This window comes from Limanda limanda, chromosome 7 (assembly GCF_963576545.1).
Source record: "Limanda limanda chromosome 7, fLimLim1.1, whole genome shotgun sequence".
In the NCBI taxonomy this organism is placed as follows: domain Eukaryota; kingdom Metazoa; phylum Chordata; class Actinopteri; order Pleuronectiformes; family Pleuronectidae; genus Limanda; species Limanda limanda.
In genome coordinates, this window is record NC_083642.1 from 7,910,155 (window position 1) to 7,927,148 (window position 16,994).

General features: G+C 41.0%; 2 protein-coding genes across 2 annotated transcripts; one reads left to right on the forward strand and one right to left on the reverse strand.

Annotated features, from left to right (window-relative positions):
* LOC133005783 (glutaminase kidney isoform, mitochondrial-like) lies at positions 1-13,030 on the forward strand. The gene is made up of 18 exons (XM_061075568.1): positions 1-346; positions 1,109-1,199; positions 2,760-2,881; positions 5,735-5,864; positions 5,954-6,033; positions 6,167-6,330; positions 6,736-6,794; positions 8,394-8,426; positions 8,518-8,576; positions 8,657-8,723; positions 8,847-8,897; positions 10,090-10,266; positions 10,359-10,490; positions 10,587-10,679; positions 10,781-10,842; positions 11,176-11,252; positions 11,433-11,496; positions 11,622-13,030. Exons 1-18 carry the CDS (start codon positions 135-137, stop codon positions 11,782-11,784), a joined length of 1,836 nt encoding a protein of 611 aa, XP_060931551.1. The 5' UTR covers positions 1-134; the 3' UTR covers positions 11,785-13,030.
* Positions 13,029-15,463, reverse strand: spryd4 (SPRY domain containing 4). The gene is made up of 2 exons (XM_061075569.1): positions 15,314-15,463; positions 13,029-14,207 (listed from the first exon to the last, which is right to left on the reverse strand). The coding sequence occupies exons 1-2, from the start codon at positions 15,438-15,440 to the stop codon at positions 13,666-13,668; spliced, it is 669 nt and encodes a 222-aa protein (XP_060931552.1). The 5' UTR covers positions 15,441-15,463; the 3' UTR covers positions 13,029-13,665.
* Between the last annotated feature and the right edge of the window lie 1,531 nt (positions 15,464-16,994).

The window sequence follows — 16,994 nt, forward strand, 5'->3', positions numbered from 1 at the left end:
CAGCAGCAGCTATTAAAGCTCAGAGGACCAAGGGGCACCGGCCACAAAAAAACTCTCCAAACACAATTACAGAGGGTGGACGGGAAAAAGAACAACCTCTTTGAATTATTAAACGTTAAGTCGTCCTCACCACAATGCACTGGCTGAAAAGTCTGAGAACAGCTAACCCGGGAATCTTGCAGCTGTTTAAAAATGCAGGGATCTCCGCCAGAGCCGGAGCTGACAACATTGTTTTGTCCAGGACGCAGCAACCTGTTCCTCTCCCCTGCTGGGTCGCAGCATCAGCCCACACCCACAGAGCCTTTCATCAGCAGAAGGGCCCTGATGTGGATCAAGGACACTCCAAGTAGGTCACAGTAGACTGCAAAACGAATAAATCAACATTAATTATCCAAAATATTTTTTCTATTATTGCTCTGCATAATGTCTCAAGAATATTGCCGTAAAACAAAACTGAGAAAAGTGATGATTTATGAGGCGCATGCATTATTGAAAGGCCTCTTCTGGATGTAGGCTGAATTTATTTATTTACAAATGATTAGTCAAACATGAGGCGTTTCCTTTTCCTTTTCTCTGCTACTTACTTAATGAAATGTCTGTTTTAATGGTAGAACACATTTTTGTTATGTGAACGCTGACTGACACAACAGTAGAAAAGAGGTAAATGTTGCCGCAGTGAGAAGAGCATGTCCCTACAAACAACAGTTTTACATCCATAACAGACACACATGTTAAGATCAGTAATGTAAATACACAGGACTGGAGCAGATCATCTACCTGCAGATGCCTCTTTGTGTTCATATGTTTTGTTGACATATAATTCATGGTGAAAAATTCAAAATACAGGTCTATAGATTGCTGGAACCAAGTTGTAAAAAAACCTCCTGTTGATAAGAACTCTGTATTTGCATTGTAACGCTGTGATCATGACATTGAGGTTATCTCACACACTGACATCATTTAAAGAAGAGGTTATTAGCCCAAGTTGACCTTTGCCACCGTTTTTACTTTCAGTGACGCACTTTTCCTGGTTTTGACTTAAATCACTGGAAACGGCCCAAATCTAAAGTTTACAAGGTCATGTTTATTTCTATTTGTTATCCTGTAGCAGAAGCAGGTTGATGTCCAGCATGGAGGATCTGCTCTTCTACACCATCACTGAAGGCAAAGAGATGATCCCCCTCCCCCAGTTTATCTCTGTGAGTCAACAGCACCTTCACACTTCCCCGCGATCGTCATACAATCTTCAAACACAACACACTCTCTCTCCCCTGCAGCGCTGTTGTGTTTCTAAAAAAGCAACTTAGATTTCTTTTGGAAGGGAAATAGGAGCCCACAACAGACATGCAGAGTGTAACCAGCATGGATGTAGGGTCAAGTTTAAAGTGTATCTATAGACCTTATGTAATGATGCTGGGGGTGTGACACTGAGGATTGACATAATCACCATTACAGGCATTGCGTTTATCACACCTTAGTTTAAAATGTGTCTGGGCTTTAGTTTCAATGATACAACAACATCTTGAGATTAAAAGTGTTTTGTTTAAATGGAAAAATCAAAGACTTACTGAGTTACTAAGGTATGGGGGTCAAACTCACACACGCACACACATTGCCAAGCCTCTGTGAACCTTTAACACAGCTATTTATAATTTTATAGTCTTAGGACATCGTATGTACAGTATTTCAGAAGAACAGGAAACTCAGTGCTGTTTTTTACAGATCTTTTATCACCGACAACCTGCTGCAAACGTCACTCCATCATTTAGTTTAATGTGATGAAGCCTATTGGACTCATATCAAAAAAAGAAAGACGCAGATGTGGACATCTGGTGACCTGGGGGTCTGTGGTTACTGATTTTCAAAAGGAGCACGCATTAGAAGGGACGTGTGTCAACACAGGTCGCTCAGTGTTACACCACGCATGAGCAGACGTGTTTGTAGAGGTGAATGAAGCAGGACATGGACGGTTAACATGTTAGTCAGTATCCCTCAGGCAAAGTACCTGTATCATGAGAAGTACATGTTATTTCAGAATGTTGTGGAAACGCACTGATTTGCACAGGAAACTACGGTGGCCCTCAAGTGCCACTCAGTCTCTTTTACTCATTCATTCATTGAGGAACTTCTATCCCAAAAATGACCAAATGATAGTTTAGTTGGAGATGGTGAGACTGGCAGGGGAGCTTAGTTAATCATTTTCAATTGTTTGGTCAAAAACATTTCGAAAAAAATCGTTTAAATCTGTGGCAGTCAAGTACAGAGAGATATTCAGTACCACAGAAAACCACTTGTTTCAGTCTCATCTAACAATTCATTATAATGACGTGTGTTTTCAAGATGCAACAATGTGTTTTGCTCACGGTCAGTTGAAGGATAAGTTTCTAAATGAAGTGTTGTGCATGAGCTCAGGCACAACTTCCTGATTTCCTGGCCCCAGGTTAAGAATCCCTCACCAACAGATGTCAGCTGAGAGCCTGGGGCCTCTCTGGTCAGGAGGGTCGCGCACATGTTGTACCCAAAATAGAATCACATGGTTCATACTGTCACTGTCGGGCTGTCGAGTGACTACTGGGAGCCATTCCAGTGACGAGTCATGTGGGCATGCATGAGTCTTTAAAATCACTTAGATTCCATTTAAATTTAATATCCTGTAGATTGACATTACACAAACACTGTGGACAACTTTGATAACGCCTCATTATTCCTCCTTCTTCCCTGTATGAATTTTTCTCAAACCTTATTTCCCTCCCCTGCAGGCTTTGAGAAAAACAGGTCTGATGACCTCCGACCCCCGGCTGCGTGACTGCGTCAAACAGATGCGACAACACTCACGTGACTCCATCGGTCCTGTCGTGATGGACAAAAAGCTCTTCAGAAGGTGATTATTCTGATCATGAAGAAAAACTAGGAGATTGAGGGACAAGTGAAACGAAGGGGTCTTTCGAAACATTATTTTGTTGTTATGAGGTTATCTGTGGTCATCTCTATTTGGGTCCAAGAGACTGGCGGTGACAGGTGCACACGTTCACATGCACCCTTGCCAACCAAAGCAGCGGCGTTTGAGGGGTCACTGGGGCTCTTGGAGAAAGGGCATCAATCTGGTCCAGCTCCAGGCCGTGGAAATAACACAAGTTGACTCAACAGATCTGGAGGGCTCCTGCTGTCCAAACAGAATAACTACCTAAATGACAAGTGTTATCAGTCAGTCATCATTCGGCCTGGAGAGTTACACAGACTGCTTTTCCTCATCCAACCCAATTCGCCGTCTTCCACTTCTTTGCTTGTTTTCCCAACATTTGTGAGGTTAAATATTCCTCAAGAGTGCTCACTATAAATACAGGACTAAATATAGAGAGGAGTATCTTCAATCTTTTTTGCTTTTTTTTTAAGGAAATGACCCATATGAATTATGCATGCTCTCACCACTCTCCTCTCCTCATGTCCCAAAACCTCACGCTAGCATCGCCTCGGATTAGTGAGGACTGCGGGCCAGATATTTTAGTTCCGTCTCGCCGTGGCAGAACATGCATTCCTTCCCCTGAGAGCGTCCGGCTCTGATCAATTACAGCAATTAAAATCTATTATGAGGAATACAAACAGCTGATGTAAGAAGATGTGTTCATTTAACCTTTTAGTCACTTTGAATCCGATGTGATGTAAACAAATGATGAAAGCCCATTGAAGAGTTAACTATTGTTGTTAAATGTATATAAATATATTAAGGCTGGGCAAGTTAACTCGTTTCAATCGAGTTAACTCAAGTGATGAGTTAACTCGATTAATTATTTTATCTCGCATTAACTCAGGTTTGATTATTTATTCTTTTATTGTGAAAGTCAGGCTTTTATTTTGTGAAAGTCTGTTGCTGACTGCTGCAGAACAGGAAAAAAGAAAATAATTGGCGGATAAACAATCGAGTTAACTCATCACTTATGTTAACTCGATTAAAACGAGTTAACTTGCCCAGCCCTAAAATATATACATGTAGTTTATGTAACAGGATAGAGTTTTGGTAACACAACCATTTCTGAGTCCAACAAGCTGAAGTTGTCTGACACACTGTTGGATTAAGCTGCTGTTTCTATAATAAATAATAATAAACGAGTCATAGAAATGTTCGGGCATCCCCAGGCAAATTTGTCATTAGAAAAAAAGAGCCTGGCTTCAAATGTTAATGATTCATACTTTTCTTTGAGAATAGAACAAAAGATGTAATATTAATTGTGGCTGGTGCACCACTAAGTCGGTCCTGTGAACTCCCCTGTGGCAGATATCATGGCTTGCACGCATGTTATGAAGCAGCAGCTAAGAGTCTTTCCATTCTTGCTAAGGGAGTGTTCGCCCACTCGCCACTTCACTTCAGGTTCTGGGATATTTTTAGGCCGTCTGGCACACGCAGCCAGGTTCAGATCCACCCACAGGTTTCCAGAGATATTCAGGTTGGGCGACCGTGAGGATTGTTCCAAAATCTTCAGCTCCTGTTTCTTTAAAGTGGTTTATGGTGGATTTTGCTTTGGGTCATTGTCCTGTTTGTAGAACTCAGATTTTTTTCAGCTTCACTTCCCTGACTGACTGATATCAGCACCTGGAATTTACTTACGAGAATTCATTCCTACGTCTCTTGCTGCAACTGCTCCTGTGCCACTGGTTCTCACACGGTCTTGAGGGAAAATAATTCTACCCCCATGCAGCTGTCAAAGCAAAAGGTCACTTAGCACTGACTTTGTTTGTTGCCCAACTTCAGAAGCTGTACAAGTGGCTACTGGAGGTTGTTATGGTGTCAAACCTTATGCAATGCAAAGCTTAGGCGACTACATGATTAAATACAAAGCCGTGTGCATTAATGTTTGAGGACCATTGAAATGCCTGTGCCTTGTATTTTCTTCTTTTCATTTTCAAAGTCACCAAAAAGTAATTTACCCAAACGTATGCAGACAATTGTAGCTGTAATTCAATGTTAACAGGTTAGGAGACTATTTTCTTGTAATTATTTAATCTCATTGTAATTTATATCGGTAGATTATTCAGTATTCACTATTCAATTGTATCGTGAATGTGGTTCTTGGCTTAAATTCATCATTTGAAAGCCTTTACCAAATCAGAAAATATACATAATTTACCACTTTACACTTACCATCTTTGCTTGTATAAACCATAGATAACCAGCAGACATACACTGTAATTGACAGCAAAGAATTTACTATGGGGTGTTTATAGAGCTGGAAAAAAAACTGCTAACATATTGTTGAAACTGGAAAGCTATGATGTTATCTTGAAGATACTGTAGGTATTAATGTGTACATATACACAATGTTGATTCTGAATTGTTAAAGGTCACTTGTGGGGCTCCACAAAGATCTGTGTTAGGACCCAAGTTGTTTATATTGTATATTAATGACATTCACATGGTGTCTACTTTGGTGAAATTAGTTTTATTTGCTGATGATACAAGTTTATATTGTAAACGTTTGGTACAACTTATACATTCAGTGGAAGGGAAACTGCGAAAGTCATCAATAAATGTAGGTAAAACTGAATATATACTATCTACTTATCAGCAAATTAAAAGTAAAGCTTAAATTAATTTTGGAAATTGAATATATGGACCAAGATAAACTGAATTAACAACGAATGAATTCAAACACTAATTGCAGAAACTGTCCATAAATCATTTTATGTCTCACCTCGTGATATCAGTTCATTTACAAAAGGCCCATGTGTGTTTTTGTAGGTTTGTGGTGAACAACATCATGCTGCTCACTAAGGCCTTCAAAAAGAAGTTCATCATCCCCAACTTTCAAGAGTTCACCCAGGAGATTAATAAGCTTTACGACAGCGCTCAGCGGCAGGAGGGAGGACGAGTAAGTAACACCCACGCTCAGTCAGTGCTCGCTGGTTCATTGTTAAGCCCTCACTCGTTTGCATTTGACATTCATTTGGCTTTTCGCAGGTAGCTGATTACATTCCTCAGCTGGCTAAGTTCAGCGCTGATCTCTGGGGTGTGGCCCTGTGCACAATCGACGGTCAGAGGTACAGTGAACATCTCGTGTTCACGTCAGAGTTTCCATTCTGAAATCATTCATCCTCACCAACATCTCACTAACCTACCTCCATTTTAAAATCTTGTTTCCATGCATCTCCATCACATCCTCATGCAATGCAGACACTCGGTGGGTGACACCAAGGTTCCCTTCTGTCTGCAGTCCTGCGTGAAGCCCCTGGAGTACGCCATCGCTGTGCACGAGCTCGGGAGTGACCACGTTCACCAGTATGTCGGCAAAGAGCCCAGTGGATTCAAGTTCAACAAGCTGTCACTAAATGATGAAGGTAAGTGATAAGTGTAATTGACTCCAGTTGCCCCCTATACACAAAAACAAGCAATATTAATAAAGTGTACTTAAGACAATTTCTGGTTTTGAATAAAAACAGAAAAAATTCTGTTATGGAGAAATCTTGGAAACTGTGGTTCATTGTCTGTGATTTTAACATTTTTGGTTTGTTGTTATTGTAAGAAGATGTTCATCAAAAATTAAAAACTTCTTGCCAGATTGTGAACCGTTTTATCACCTTTACATCAATTTACTATTCTGCCCTCTGCTCTGAAGCAAACAGGAGAAAGCTGCGTCTCTTTAGTTTATTTACTAATGTTGCTCTACGTCTTCCTCATGAAAATCTCTATAACATCAGCTGTTTATTGCTACGATCAGTGATGACATGTCTTTTCTTGTGCAGATAAACCACACAACCCGATGGTGAATGCTGGAGCTATCGTCATCAGCTCTTTAATGAAGGTAAAGTCTTCAGTCTTGTTGGCTCTTACTACGTGAATATATTCGACACTTCGACAAACCTGAATTTTCCTTTGCACACAAAATATATTGTGAAGTTGATCATTAATCAGTAAGAGAGCAAAAGAAAGACAAAGGCATCTCAGGAGGTAACGTGTCATGGACTGTCTTTTAAACCCAGACCTTATTTGAACCATATTTGAACCTGCTGCTGCTGCTGCTGTTAGAAAGTGGCCAATCAGATTTCAACTAGGGCCCATGCCCCCCTTGTCCCACCCCTGGATCCACCCCTGCCTGTAACCCACATTTATGGAAAATTTGGCGGCAAACAACAGAGTGGAACGTGATGATTCCACTATTTGCATTTTCTGTGTAAACACTGCGAGCAAATAGCATTTGTGGGTCAGGCCCCAGTCTGAAATAAAGGTTTGGGTCGTATGAGGAAACATCTGACAAGGCTGTGATCTTCTGGTTTAAAAAATGGTTTTGGGAGCGTTGTTGATTCTGTGTTCAAATTCCAGTCAGAAGCCACAGAACGTGACTTTATTGGTTTATACGTTGAAATATTCCAAATTAAAAACCTAAAACCACATTTTTATACAGTTTATAGAATCGGTTTTGAGAACAAGTGAAGAAACTCACTCCTGAACTGTGACATCAGCAACAGCTTTCCCATGTGTAATGACTCCTCCACCTGCTGGTCACTCGATGCCCACAGCAGTTGGACTCTGGTCATCACCATCCGACTGACCAGTCTTATCTGTGAGCTTTGACCTTAACTTAAGCCACGAGTTTGTGTGTCTTTGGTGGGGTGGGGGGCAGGGGGGGTTAGCTATATATGGTGGTGTGACTGAAGAGACCTCTTATCACATGTGGGTCAGGTTCAGCAGTGACGGAGGGAGTGTGTGTTTGGTTCCTGACATCAGGGGCGTTTGTGAACCTCTGGCCAATGACAGCCCTCAGAGTAGAAGGTGTATTAGCCACAGTGCCTTTTGTATTCAGGACACCGGAGCTATGTCAGCACATTTTCTATATTCACATGTGCTCTGAGAAGTGTTGTTTCCTTAAAGATTGATATTTTACATGCAAAGGTTATAAATCTGCAATATTCATGCCCCAGTTAAAACAGCTGCGACTCCACAAGTTTAAATGTCACATGTTTTATTTAAAATCAACAGATCGGGGAGAGCACATGAGTGACATTTCTGGAGAGACTCATTTATTGGTCCCGGGGTTTAACCTCCGGTTGTCCCTTCACCTCCCACTAATCTTCGACATCATATTTCCCCTTTATGGGTCGAGTCATTAAATATGAATGTGACCACTGTCCCTGTTTGGTAACTCCGCAGCTTGGTAATGATCCCTTACCGGTCTGTGAAATTCAAGCATGGCCATAAACAGCCGCAGGCCACAGTGAGCCCGTTGCCACATGGAAACAGTCATAAAAGCGTCATATACACATCACACATCAACGCCCACTGAGATCGGACCCAATACCTCAGCGTCAAAGTACTCAAACACTGCCATCTGTAGGGGATCGCCGTCTCTTCACGTACTCAAAACTGGCATAAGAGACTAACACTATCCTCCTTCTGTTCACAGCCTAATTCAAATAAAGCCGAGAGGTTCGACCACGTGAGTAAAAGCTTTTAATTTTTAACACTTGACGCCACTCTTTGGTTTGAAGTCCCCACTGAATCACGTGTAAATACGATCTTTACTGCAGGTGATGGACTTCTTGAAAAGCATGGCCGGCACAGAGTATGTTGGCTTCAGCAATGCAACGTGAGTACCACGCTTCAGGAGATGCAACCTGCTTGTCCTCATGACATGTAGCTGTTTCATACCATGGTATGTTCCTGCAGGTTCCAGTCAGAGAGGGAGACCGGTGACAGGAATTATGCAATTGGTTATTACCTCAAAGAGAAAAGGGTGAGGGCTTTTTTCTTTGGTTTGTATTTAATTACAATCATTTGCTCAGTGCTCAGGTTTTCAGAGAAACACTGAAGAGGCTCAGTCTGAGCTGACTCTAATCACAAGCTCTTGTGTTTGCAGTGCTTTCCTGACAATGCAGACATGACTGCAGCCCTCGACTTCTACTTTCAGGTGAGACAACACGGTGACAGCAGGATTTCAGGAAGTTATTGCACCCAGCCACAGATCATATCTCTTCCAGCTTTAACGCTGAGCAAATAAGATATGACACATTAATTACTGAGCTTTTATGCAAAAATGTAAACAGCATCCAGCTGTGCAGTGGTCCAACTGCTCGGTGGCTCAGTCGCAGCTCTGTCCCCATTTCAGTGTCCCCTGGAAACATCACAGAAGCAGTGTTGTCTGTTCAGCTGCCACATTTTTTCTTGTTTCACAGGCATGAATTCAACATTACTGCCCCTTTTTGAAAATATACTTTTTGGCTGTACTTGCATGTGACGCATGGCTTGTTGGGATATGTTCTGTGTGATAACTCTATTTAAAGGTGGATCTGCAGGCCCTTAAAATCTCTTTAAAAACTGTTTATTTGGATTTATGTTTCTTTAAAAAATCAGTTTGAAGGTCTTGGAATTACTTTACAAGTGTCTTTTTTTACTAAGGTTTTCCATGATTTTCAGTCTATGCAGTAATAAAATCTCCTGAAATGTCTTGACTGCGACAGAAACCCTGAACCTTTCACAGCACATTAACCTGTATTTGTTTGACAGTATTGTATGTGTGAAATAAGGATTTATCTGACATGTCTTCTGATCAACTGAGTTTTTTTGAGCCATAATCAAATTTCAAGCTTGTTGCAATGTCTGACAACAAAAAACGACCAATCAGTTAACGGCATTAGCTCAAAATAACACTATAATAAGAACGTCATACTTATCATGGCTCTCAGGCTTAGTTCTTTGTGCCATTGATTCTGGAACACTTTGGAAAACATTGCTCTGAGACTCTGTTCCATCTTGACGGCACTTTTGATTTGTGCCATGGTGCAATACTATCCTGCTGGAAACAGCCACTAGAAGATTGTAAACTGGGGCCAATAAAGGGAAGCACGTGGTCAGCAACAACACTCAGAGAGGCTGTGACATTCAAACCATGATTGATCGTTGTTCAGCAAAGTGTGCCAAGAAAACATTCCCCCCCACATTGCCACAGCACCACCACCGTCCTTGACTTTTTACACAAGACTGGTTGGGTCCAAACTCCTGACCCATATCTGTGTGTTTTTATGCATCATGGCTGACAACAAGTACAAGTATTGCTTCAAAAAATTCTAAAAGTTTTGATTCTTTCCATTTTTCCTTTCCAGTTGTGCTCTATTGAGGTGAACTGCGAGTCAGGGAGTGTCATGGCTGCCACACTGGCCAATGGCGGTATCTGTCCAATTACAGGCGAGCGTGTGCTGAGCGCTGAAGCGGTTCGAAACACCCTGAGTCTCATGCATTCCTGTGGCATGTACGACTTCTCAGGACAGTTTGCTTTCCATGTGAGTCCCGAGGGAATTCAGCGTTGTGTTTGAAAGAATGGTTTCCCTATATCTCCAGGTGCTCACACATTCTGCTTGTTCTTCTTGTTCAGGTGGGCTTGCCGGCTAAATCTGGAGTTTCAGGTGCTGTGGTGCTGGTGGTCCCCAACGTCATGGGTATGATGTGTTGGTCCCCCCCGCTGGACCGTCTTGGGAACAGTGTTCGTGGAATTCACTTCTGTCAGGTGTGCAGTCATCAGTTACACTAATGTCTCTTTATATAATTTATCTGTATCTGCATGTTTCAAATACTTTATCTCATTCGATTTTAACTTCACCAGGAGCTGGTGTCATACTTCAACTTCCACAATTATGACAACCTGAGGCACTTCACTAAGAAACACGACCCCAGAAGGAGATCGGACGATGATCCAGTAAGTTCGGGGCCACAAAAGTCGATTCTTGGATTTGGCTAAAATATTTATGTGAAAACTTTAAGAACTAGTGCATTAATATTTTCCTTTTGATCTGTTAGAACAAGTCGGTGGTGAAACTGATGTTTGCAGCCTACAGTGGTGATGTCACAGCTCTCAGGAGGTAAATCACAAACACTGACTTTAATTCTTCATCTTGCTGGACAACATTTTTCTGATGAAGTAACTAATCAACAAAACATTCCAACATATTATTTCCTCTTCAGGACAGACGTTTCAGAATGAGAAGTTGTGGTTTTATGTTTTCTTTAGCTTCATATATTGTCAACAAAGGCAAACACTTCTCCAGTGTTCTTGTAGAACGTTTACGAGCTAAATTATTGCTAATGTAATTGCACAGATACTCGTCTGTTCTCAGCTCAGTTTCCGACAGCTTGCCACCGCTCGAGTTAACCTTTCCTTCCGTGTTCCCTCTGCTCCCCTGTCGTCGTCCCAGGTTCGCCCTTTCAGCTGTGAACATGGAGCAGTGGGACTACGACTCTCGCACGGCGCTCCACATCGCTGCAGCTGAAGGTGACACTTTATTATTAGTTAATTTGTTCGTCGATGATCTCGGCTTAGATATTCAAACAAGAGCAAATGAAACGTGGCATTTACATTACGATGTTTAACAGTGGTTTGGAAGTACGATCACGTAGGTGACAGTTGCCCATTCCTGTTTTAATGTGAGATTGCCCACTTCTTTTCTCTCAGGTCATTTGGAAGCTATACTTTTCCTGACTGAAATATGTAAAGTCAACCCCCACATGAAAGACAGGTAGGGATTTTGAAAATAAACAATTTCTCTTGATTTTCCATTTTTCAAACGGTAGAAAATGTGTCCATCTCCATAATACTAACCATAACAAACTGCTCATCTCCATATTTCACTGTGTTTATCAGATGGGGGAACACGCCCCTGGACGACGCCCTGCAGTTTGGCCATGATGCAATTGTCTCAGTCTTGCAAGAGTACCAGCGGGTTTGCCCTGATGGAGACTCCCCTTGTGAAACAGAGACAGAGGAGCAGAAGACGACACTGGATACACTGAAGAGCATTGTGTAAACCACAAGGGATCATAAGGGTTTGTAATGCAAATCCAGTTTATAATGGACCTATGAGGAGTGAAAGAACAGGATGAGAGAGGGAAGTCATGAATGAGTGTGTTTATCTCCTTTGGACTGTTAAAAAGATTCAGAACTGAATTCCCTCGTGGTGCACTGCTGCAAACTGGGGGTTTGGTCAACAATGTAAAGCAGCGAACACACATGCAATGTGTTGCCATAAAAGATTATATAAATTTACTCCATGATTTGTCTCGGTGCAATATTAACCAGAATGGCCCTCATACCTCCAACAAGGCCCAACAGTTTCCTTATGAAACCACTTTTATCTTCACTAGTTCCTGATTTTTATTGGGATCGGCACCAAAGGCACACACCCACAAACACCAGTCACCTTAATATGCTGAATTTGTATTTATCAATCTATGAATTTTTCTCTCAGAAATCAAAGAAAACATTGAATAAGGCCCCATCTCACAAAGTTAAAGTGAACAATTATTTCTGGATCCACACCAAAGTTTTGTGGATCCTCCCCGACTCATACAGCATCCTTAATCCAAGTTTTATGGAAAACTGTCCTGTTATTTTTTCGTAATCCTGCTAATTAACAAATGCCGATGAAAACCTTTACCTTAGCTTCTGATGTAAATATGAAATATATTTTTTGCTTATTTGAGCTTTATTTTGTTTCATTTTTTATTTGATTGAGGGATTTCCTGCCCTGCATTTTGTGCAATATGTGTATAGATATTCCTGAAGTTTTCTTAATTGTTCTACCTCAACATGAGGTGATTCAGTCGCGTTTGTGCCTCAACACTGAAACATCAGGTTCTCAGTGTATTTGATGAGTTTATTGAGGCTCACAGGCCAGTCCTCTGCTGATACCTCGTTGTGTTTGTGTCAGCTGTTTTCTTTCTATCTGGATGAATCATTCTTACAATATGATTGTGAGCTCGTTTTATTGCAAAATGTATAAATTAATTACAATCTGTGCAAATTAGTATATTTCCAACTGGACACAGTTGTGTTTGAAGTTATAATTTTTGAAAAAAAGCAAAATTTAAACATATGCATAACCAAGTCATGTGCTTAAAACATATTATACAGTTGAATCATCTGCAATGAGCGCATTTTATTCACCATAACTTAACTACAGCAAAGAGATGATTCCTCAGCATGACATGAGCTTTATTCTGTCGCTGTAAATATGTATTTTCCTGCTGTAAATAAAAGGGATTGTGAAAGTAGTTTCAGTGACTTTATTTATATAAAATAATACACAATATGAACATGCGGCTTTGTGCAGGTTTTTGGGGATTTGAAATGGACTGAACACAAAGCATACACAAATCACAGCTTGGCAGTTAGTGATCCCCAAAACAAGCACACATCCTTTTCACGTCGGTTAGTCTGAGGTAATATATGAAATATATGAGGTACACACAAAAAAAGATTGTGATATGATCGCCTGAGGCTGGATGACATGTTATGTCAAGTACAGTATGCAATATTGAAAACAGAAAAATACTGACCCCTTCACTTTTTTTAAAAATGAATTTCTATAAAGGCCTTTGGCTGAATTCAAATTCATTGTATAATTTCCGAAGAAAGTATAGATTGATATATAGGAAAATATACATATTGCATTATTTTAGCATATGTTGGAATGAAGAGGTCTAAATACTTAACGAATGCACTTTAACCTATCAAGAGTCTTAGATATGAAAATGGCCCAAAGAAAAGTAACCATCACATTAAGCGCTGAATGATTCCCAAGGGAAGATATTGCTTTCTTTCCTGCATTAAAGATTACGTTGTAATAAGTGCTGACATTGTACTGAACCCAGCCAACTCCATCATGGCCATCACAGGTTTTCCTGCCTCACTTCAGGCCATCAGGCTCCTCCAGGCCAGAGTGTGTGAGCAGCTCCCCGTCCCAAAGTCCGAACGCTGGGCACAGAGGACCCTTGAACTTTCCCCTGAAGCTGTGAATGATCCTGGGCTTCCCGATGTCCACCAGCGCCAGGAGCCCGGCTTCGTAGTCTAGCAGGATGCCTACACGGTCCGGCTTGCCTACAATCGTCACGGGAACCATCTTATTGCCGGTCATGGCACACCACTTGCGCTGAGCGTAGCTGAACACCCAGGAGGAGCCGTCGGTGCCCACGCAGTCGTCCCGGGACATCAGCGCCTCCGCCACACCCAGACGGAACTCTTGGGACTTTTTGACCGTCACCTCCCAGTAGTGTCGTCCGCTGCTGATCTTCTCGTCGCCAAAGACGACGGCCCAGTCCCGGAAACGCTCTGGGTTTTCTGGCACTTTGGTGGGGTCCAGGCCCAGGATGCGGTAGATGATGCCAGTGTCTTTCTTGAAGAGGTCCAGACTGCTGTGGGCTGTTCTCTCATCAAGCTTGAACTGCAGATCTACAGAGAATGAACCACAAAAGGAGGAATATCTGATTACTTTGATTTAATTAGTTAAAATGTTAATAATGGAAGCCTTATTGGAATCAACAAGTGGATCTCAAACTAGGAAATGTTGAATTAACACTGGTCTCAGATTAATTGAAACAATGTATTTTCCTGCTAAATTCTCTCCTCTGAAAAACACCTGTGAATCAGTTGTTCCAGCAGGATTGAGGTTTTCTCAGAAAACAAAAGCAGCGATTACAAGATGAAATATTTTGGAGAGGGAAGAAAATCAGACATCAGTCAAACCTGAGATTTGAGGAAGCAAATCCTCCTGAGTTCATAGTGTTCAATCGTCTAACTTCAACTTTTTATTTCCACAACACAACAAATAGTGAATTTGAAAGTGTAATCAACATTTTACAGATGTACATTTAACTACTTTACATTTAAAATCCTATGGTTCCTGATCGTCACTGAATTGTTCAACGGAGAGGAAAAAGTAAAAAGTTGTTTTTACTTTCCTTTAATTTTAACATTTTGTGTTAAGTATTACAGCTTCAAGCCTTGATCAGTTATTCAAATTAAATATTTTAAAAACCAAGACTCATAATAATAACGCTTAATAAAAATGTTGGAAAGCATCTCTGTGATTTTAAATAGCGTCATGTAATTTATTAACTTATGTGACAACAAATAAATCTGTAATAAAAGTACATTAGTTCTCAGAAATATTGTACAGTACAAAGATAAAGTGGAATCAAATGGACTCATGTACAAGTACTTTGTTTACTTAGTAAAGACAGAACTGGAGTAAAGGTCTTGACTGTTTAAACTGTCTAAGAAGTTTCTCATCCAGAGGAAACTTGTTAGTTTTTGTTTTATTCTGCTGAAATAAAGAAAAGCTAAAGTTCACAAAGTAAATATATATATATCTCCAGTGTCAGAACAGACTTTATTGTTGTGGCAGAAGAGGTGGGGATTAAACAGGGCGACGCCTATAAATAAACCAAACGCCCCTCACCTGGTGCCCCTGCTGGGACACTGACCTCTGAGCCTCTTGAGCTAACAGCTAACAGCTAACACCCCCGGCTTGTTTTCACACATTAACATGAACTCACTGCAGCGGGTGGAGGTGGAGACGAAGCACCTCCTCTCCGGCAGACTGGCAGCTCTCCTGGCCGGCAGGGAGGACACGGTGCGTCCCACCAGGAGACACAGACGAGCTGCTCTGCAAGACGCCGCCATGTTTCCACTACTGATGCTCACATGGTTCGCTTTCTTCTTCTGCTCGTAGAGATATGTAGCTGTAAGCGCCCTCTCTTACCCCCTGCAGGCCTGGAGGGGGAACGCAGCGCATCAGCACCACGGACAGCAGTCATTACAATAGTCTGTATTTAAAGAATGATGGATACACATGCACACACACACACACAAATTAACACACACAAACACACACTTATTCGACTTTAGTCTTTTGGACATCAGCTTTTATGACTTGACTTTTGAGTTGTGTCTTCAAATTTTTGAAATTTAAATCTTTGTATGTAATCTTGTGTTTGAATCGATAACTCGGCTTCCTGTTGTGGACTGTTGTTTTTACTTTGAAGTTTCTTTTCTGTTGTGTCTCTCGCTTGCTTTACTCCCTGTGTCTGTGTGGGGTTTTCCTGTTAATGTGATTGTCTGCATCTGTTCTAATGGAGTTTAATCTTTCCTGTTTCTTTAAGAAAAATGTTATCATGTGTTAGTTTTGTTTCTTTACAAGTTGGATTTGTTACAGTTTGAGTTCTGCTCTCTGTCGTTTCTCAGTTTGGTCCGTTGCCTTTTTTGGGACTTTTAGTTGATCTGCCTGCCACATGTCCACTTAACTATACGTCTGTTGTTTTAATTGTTTGATTAAATCCACCATCTAAACCTGCTCATTTGTTTGTTCTGCTTCTTGGTTGTACCAAAAAAAAACAGCATGACAGCATGAAAAGCAGCATGACAAGAGACGTACAAAAGAAGTACAAAATTAAATTAAAATACATAAATACAAAACAAGGCATAATTCAGTGGACCTGCAGTGTGCAAATGAACAATAATCAAATAATCAGCTGCATATGAATAATATCAGCATACCTGAGTGATTACATGATTGCGAGATGGAGTGTTGAGTGCTTGTGTGTGTGAGTGTGTGAGTGTGTGTGTGTGTGTGTGTGTGTGTGTTTAGAGTTTGTGCGGGTTAGCATGCAGTGTTCAACAGCTCTACAGCTTTGGATAAGAAGCTGTTTTTAAGTTGTGTGTGTGTCAGAGGGGAGAAGTTTGAAATGTTGATGAAATGAGCCGGGTTGCATGATGTTTGAGACCCTCTGCAACCAGAGTTTTGGTATTGTCATAATATTTATTACCGTCATATGGCCTCAATAAAGGGAAAATGTAAACTTAACTTTACTAAGCTTTTTTGGTTAAATTGACTTTAGCATCCCTTTGCATTTGTCTTGCATCTCCATTGATAGTTGTGTGTCTTTGTAGTCACGTTGGATCTATCTGTGGTCATTTTACATCAGGCAATGGTCATTTTTGTCTTTGTGGTCATTTGAATCTCTTCATAGGCAGTTTGCTTTTCCGTTTGTAGACATTTTAGTGTCATTTGTTGTCACTTTCAGTTGCTTTGTGGCCATTATGTGTCTTAAGGGCCATTTGTTTTGCATCTCTGTGTAGGTATGTGTGTTTGTGGTCATTTTATGTCTCTTAATGGCCATTTTGTACATTTGTGGCCTTACGACTCTCTTCAGGCAGTTCACATCTCTTTGTGATCAT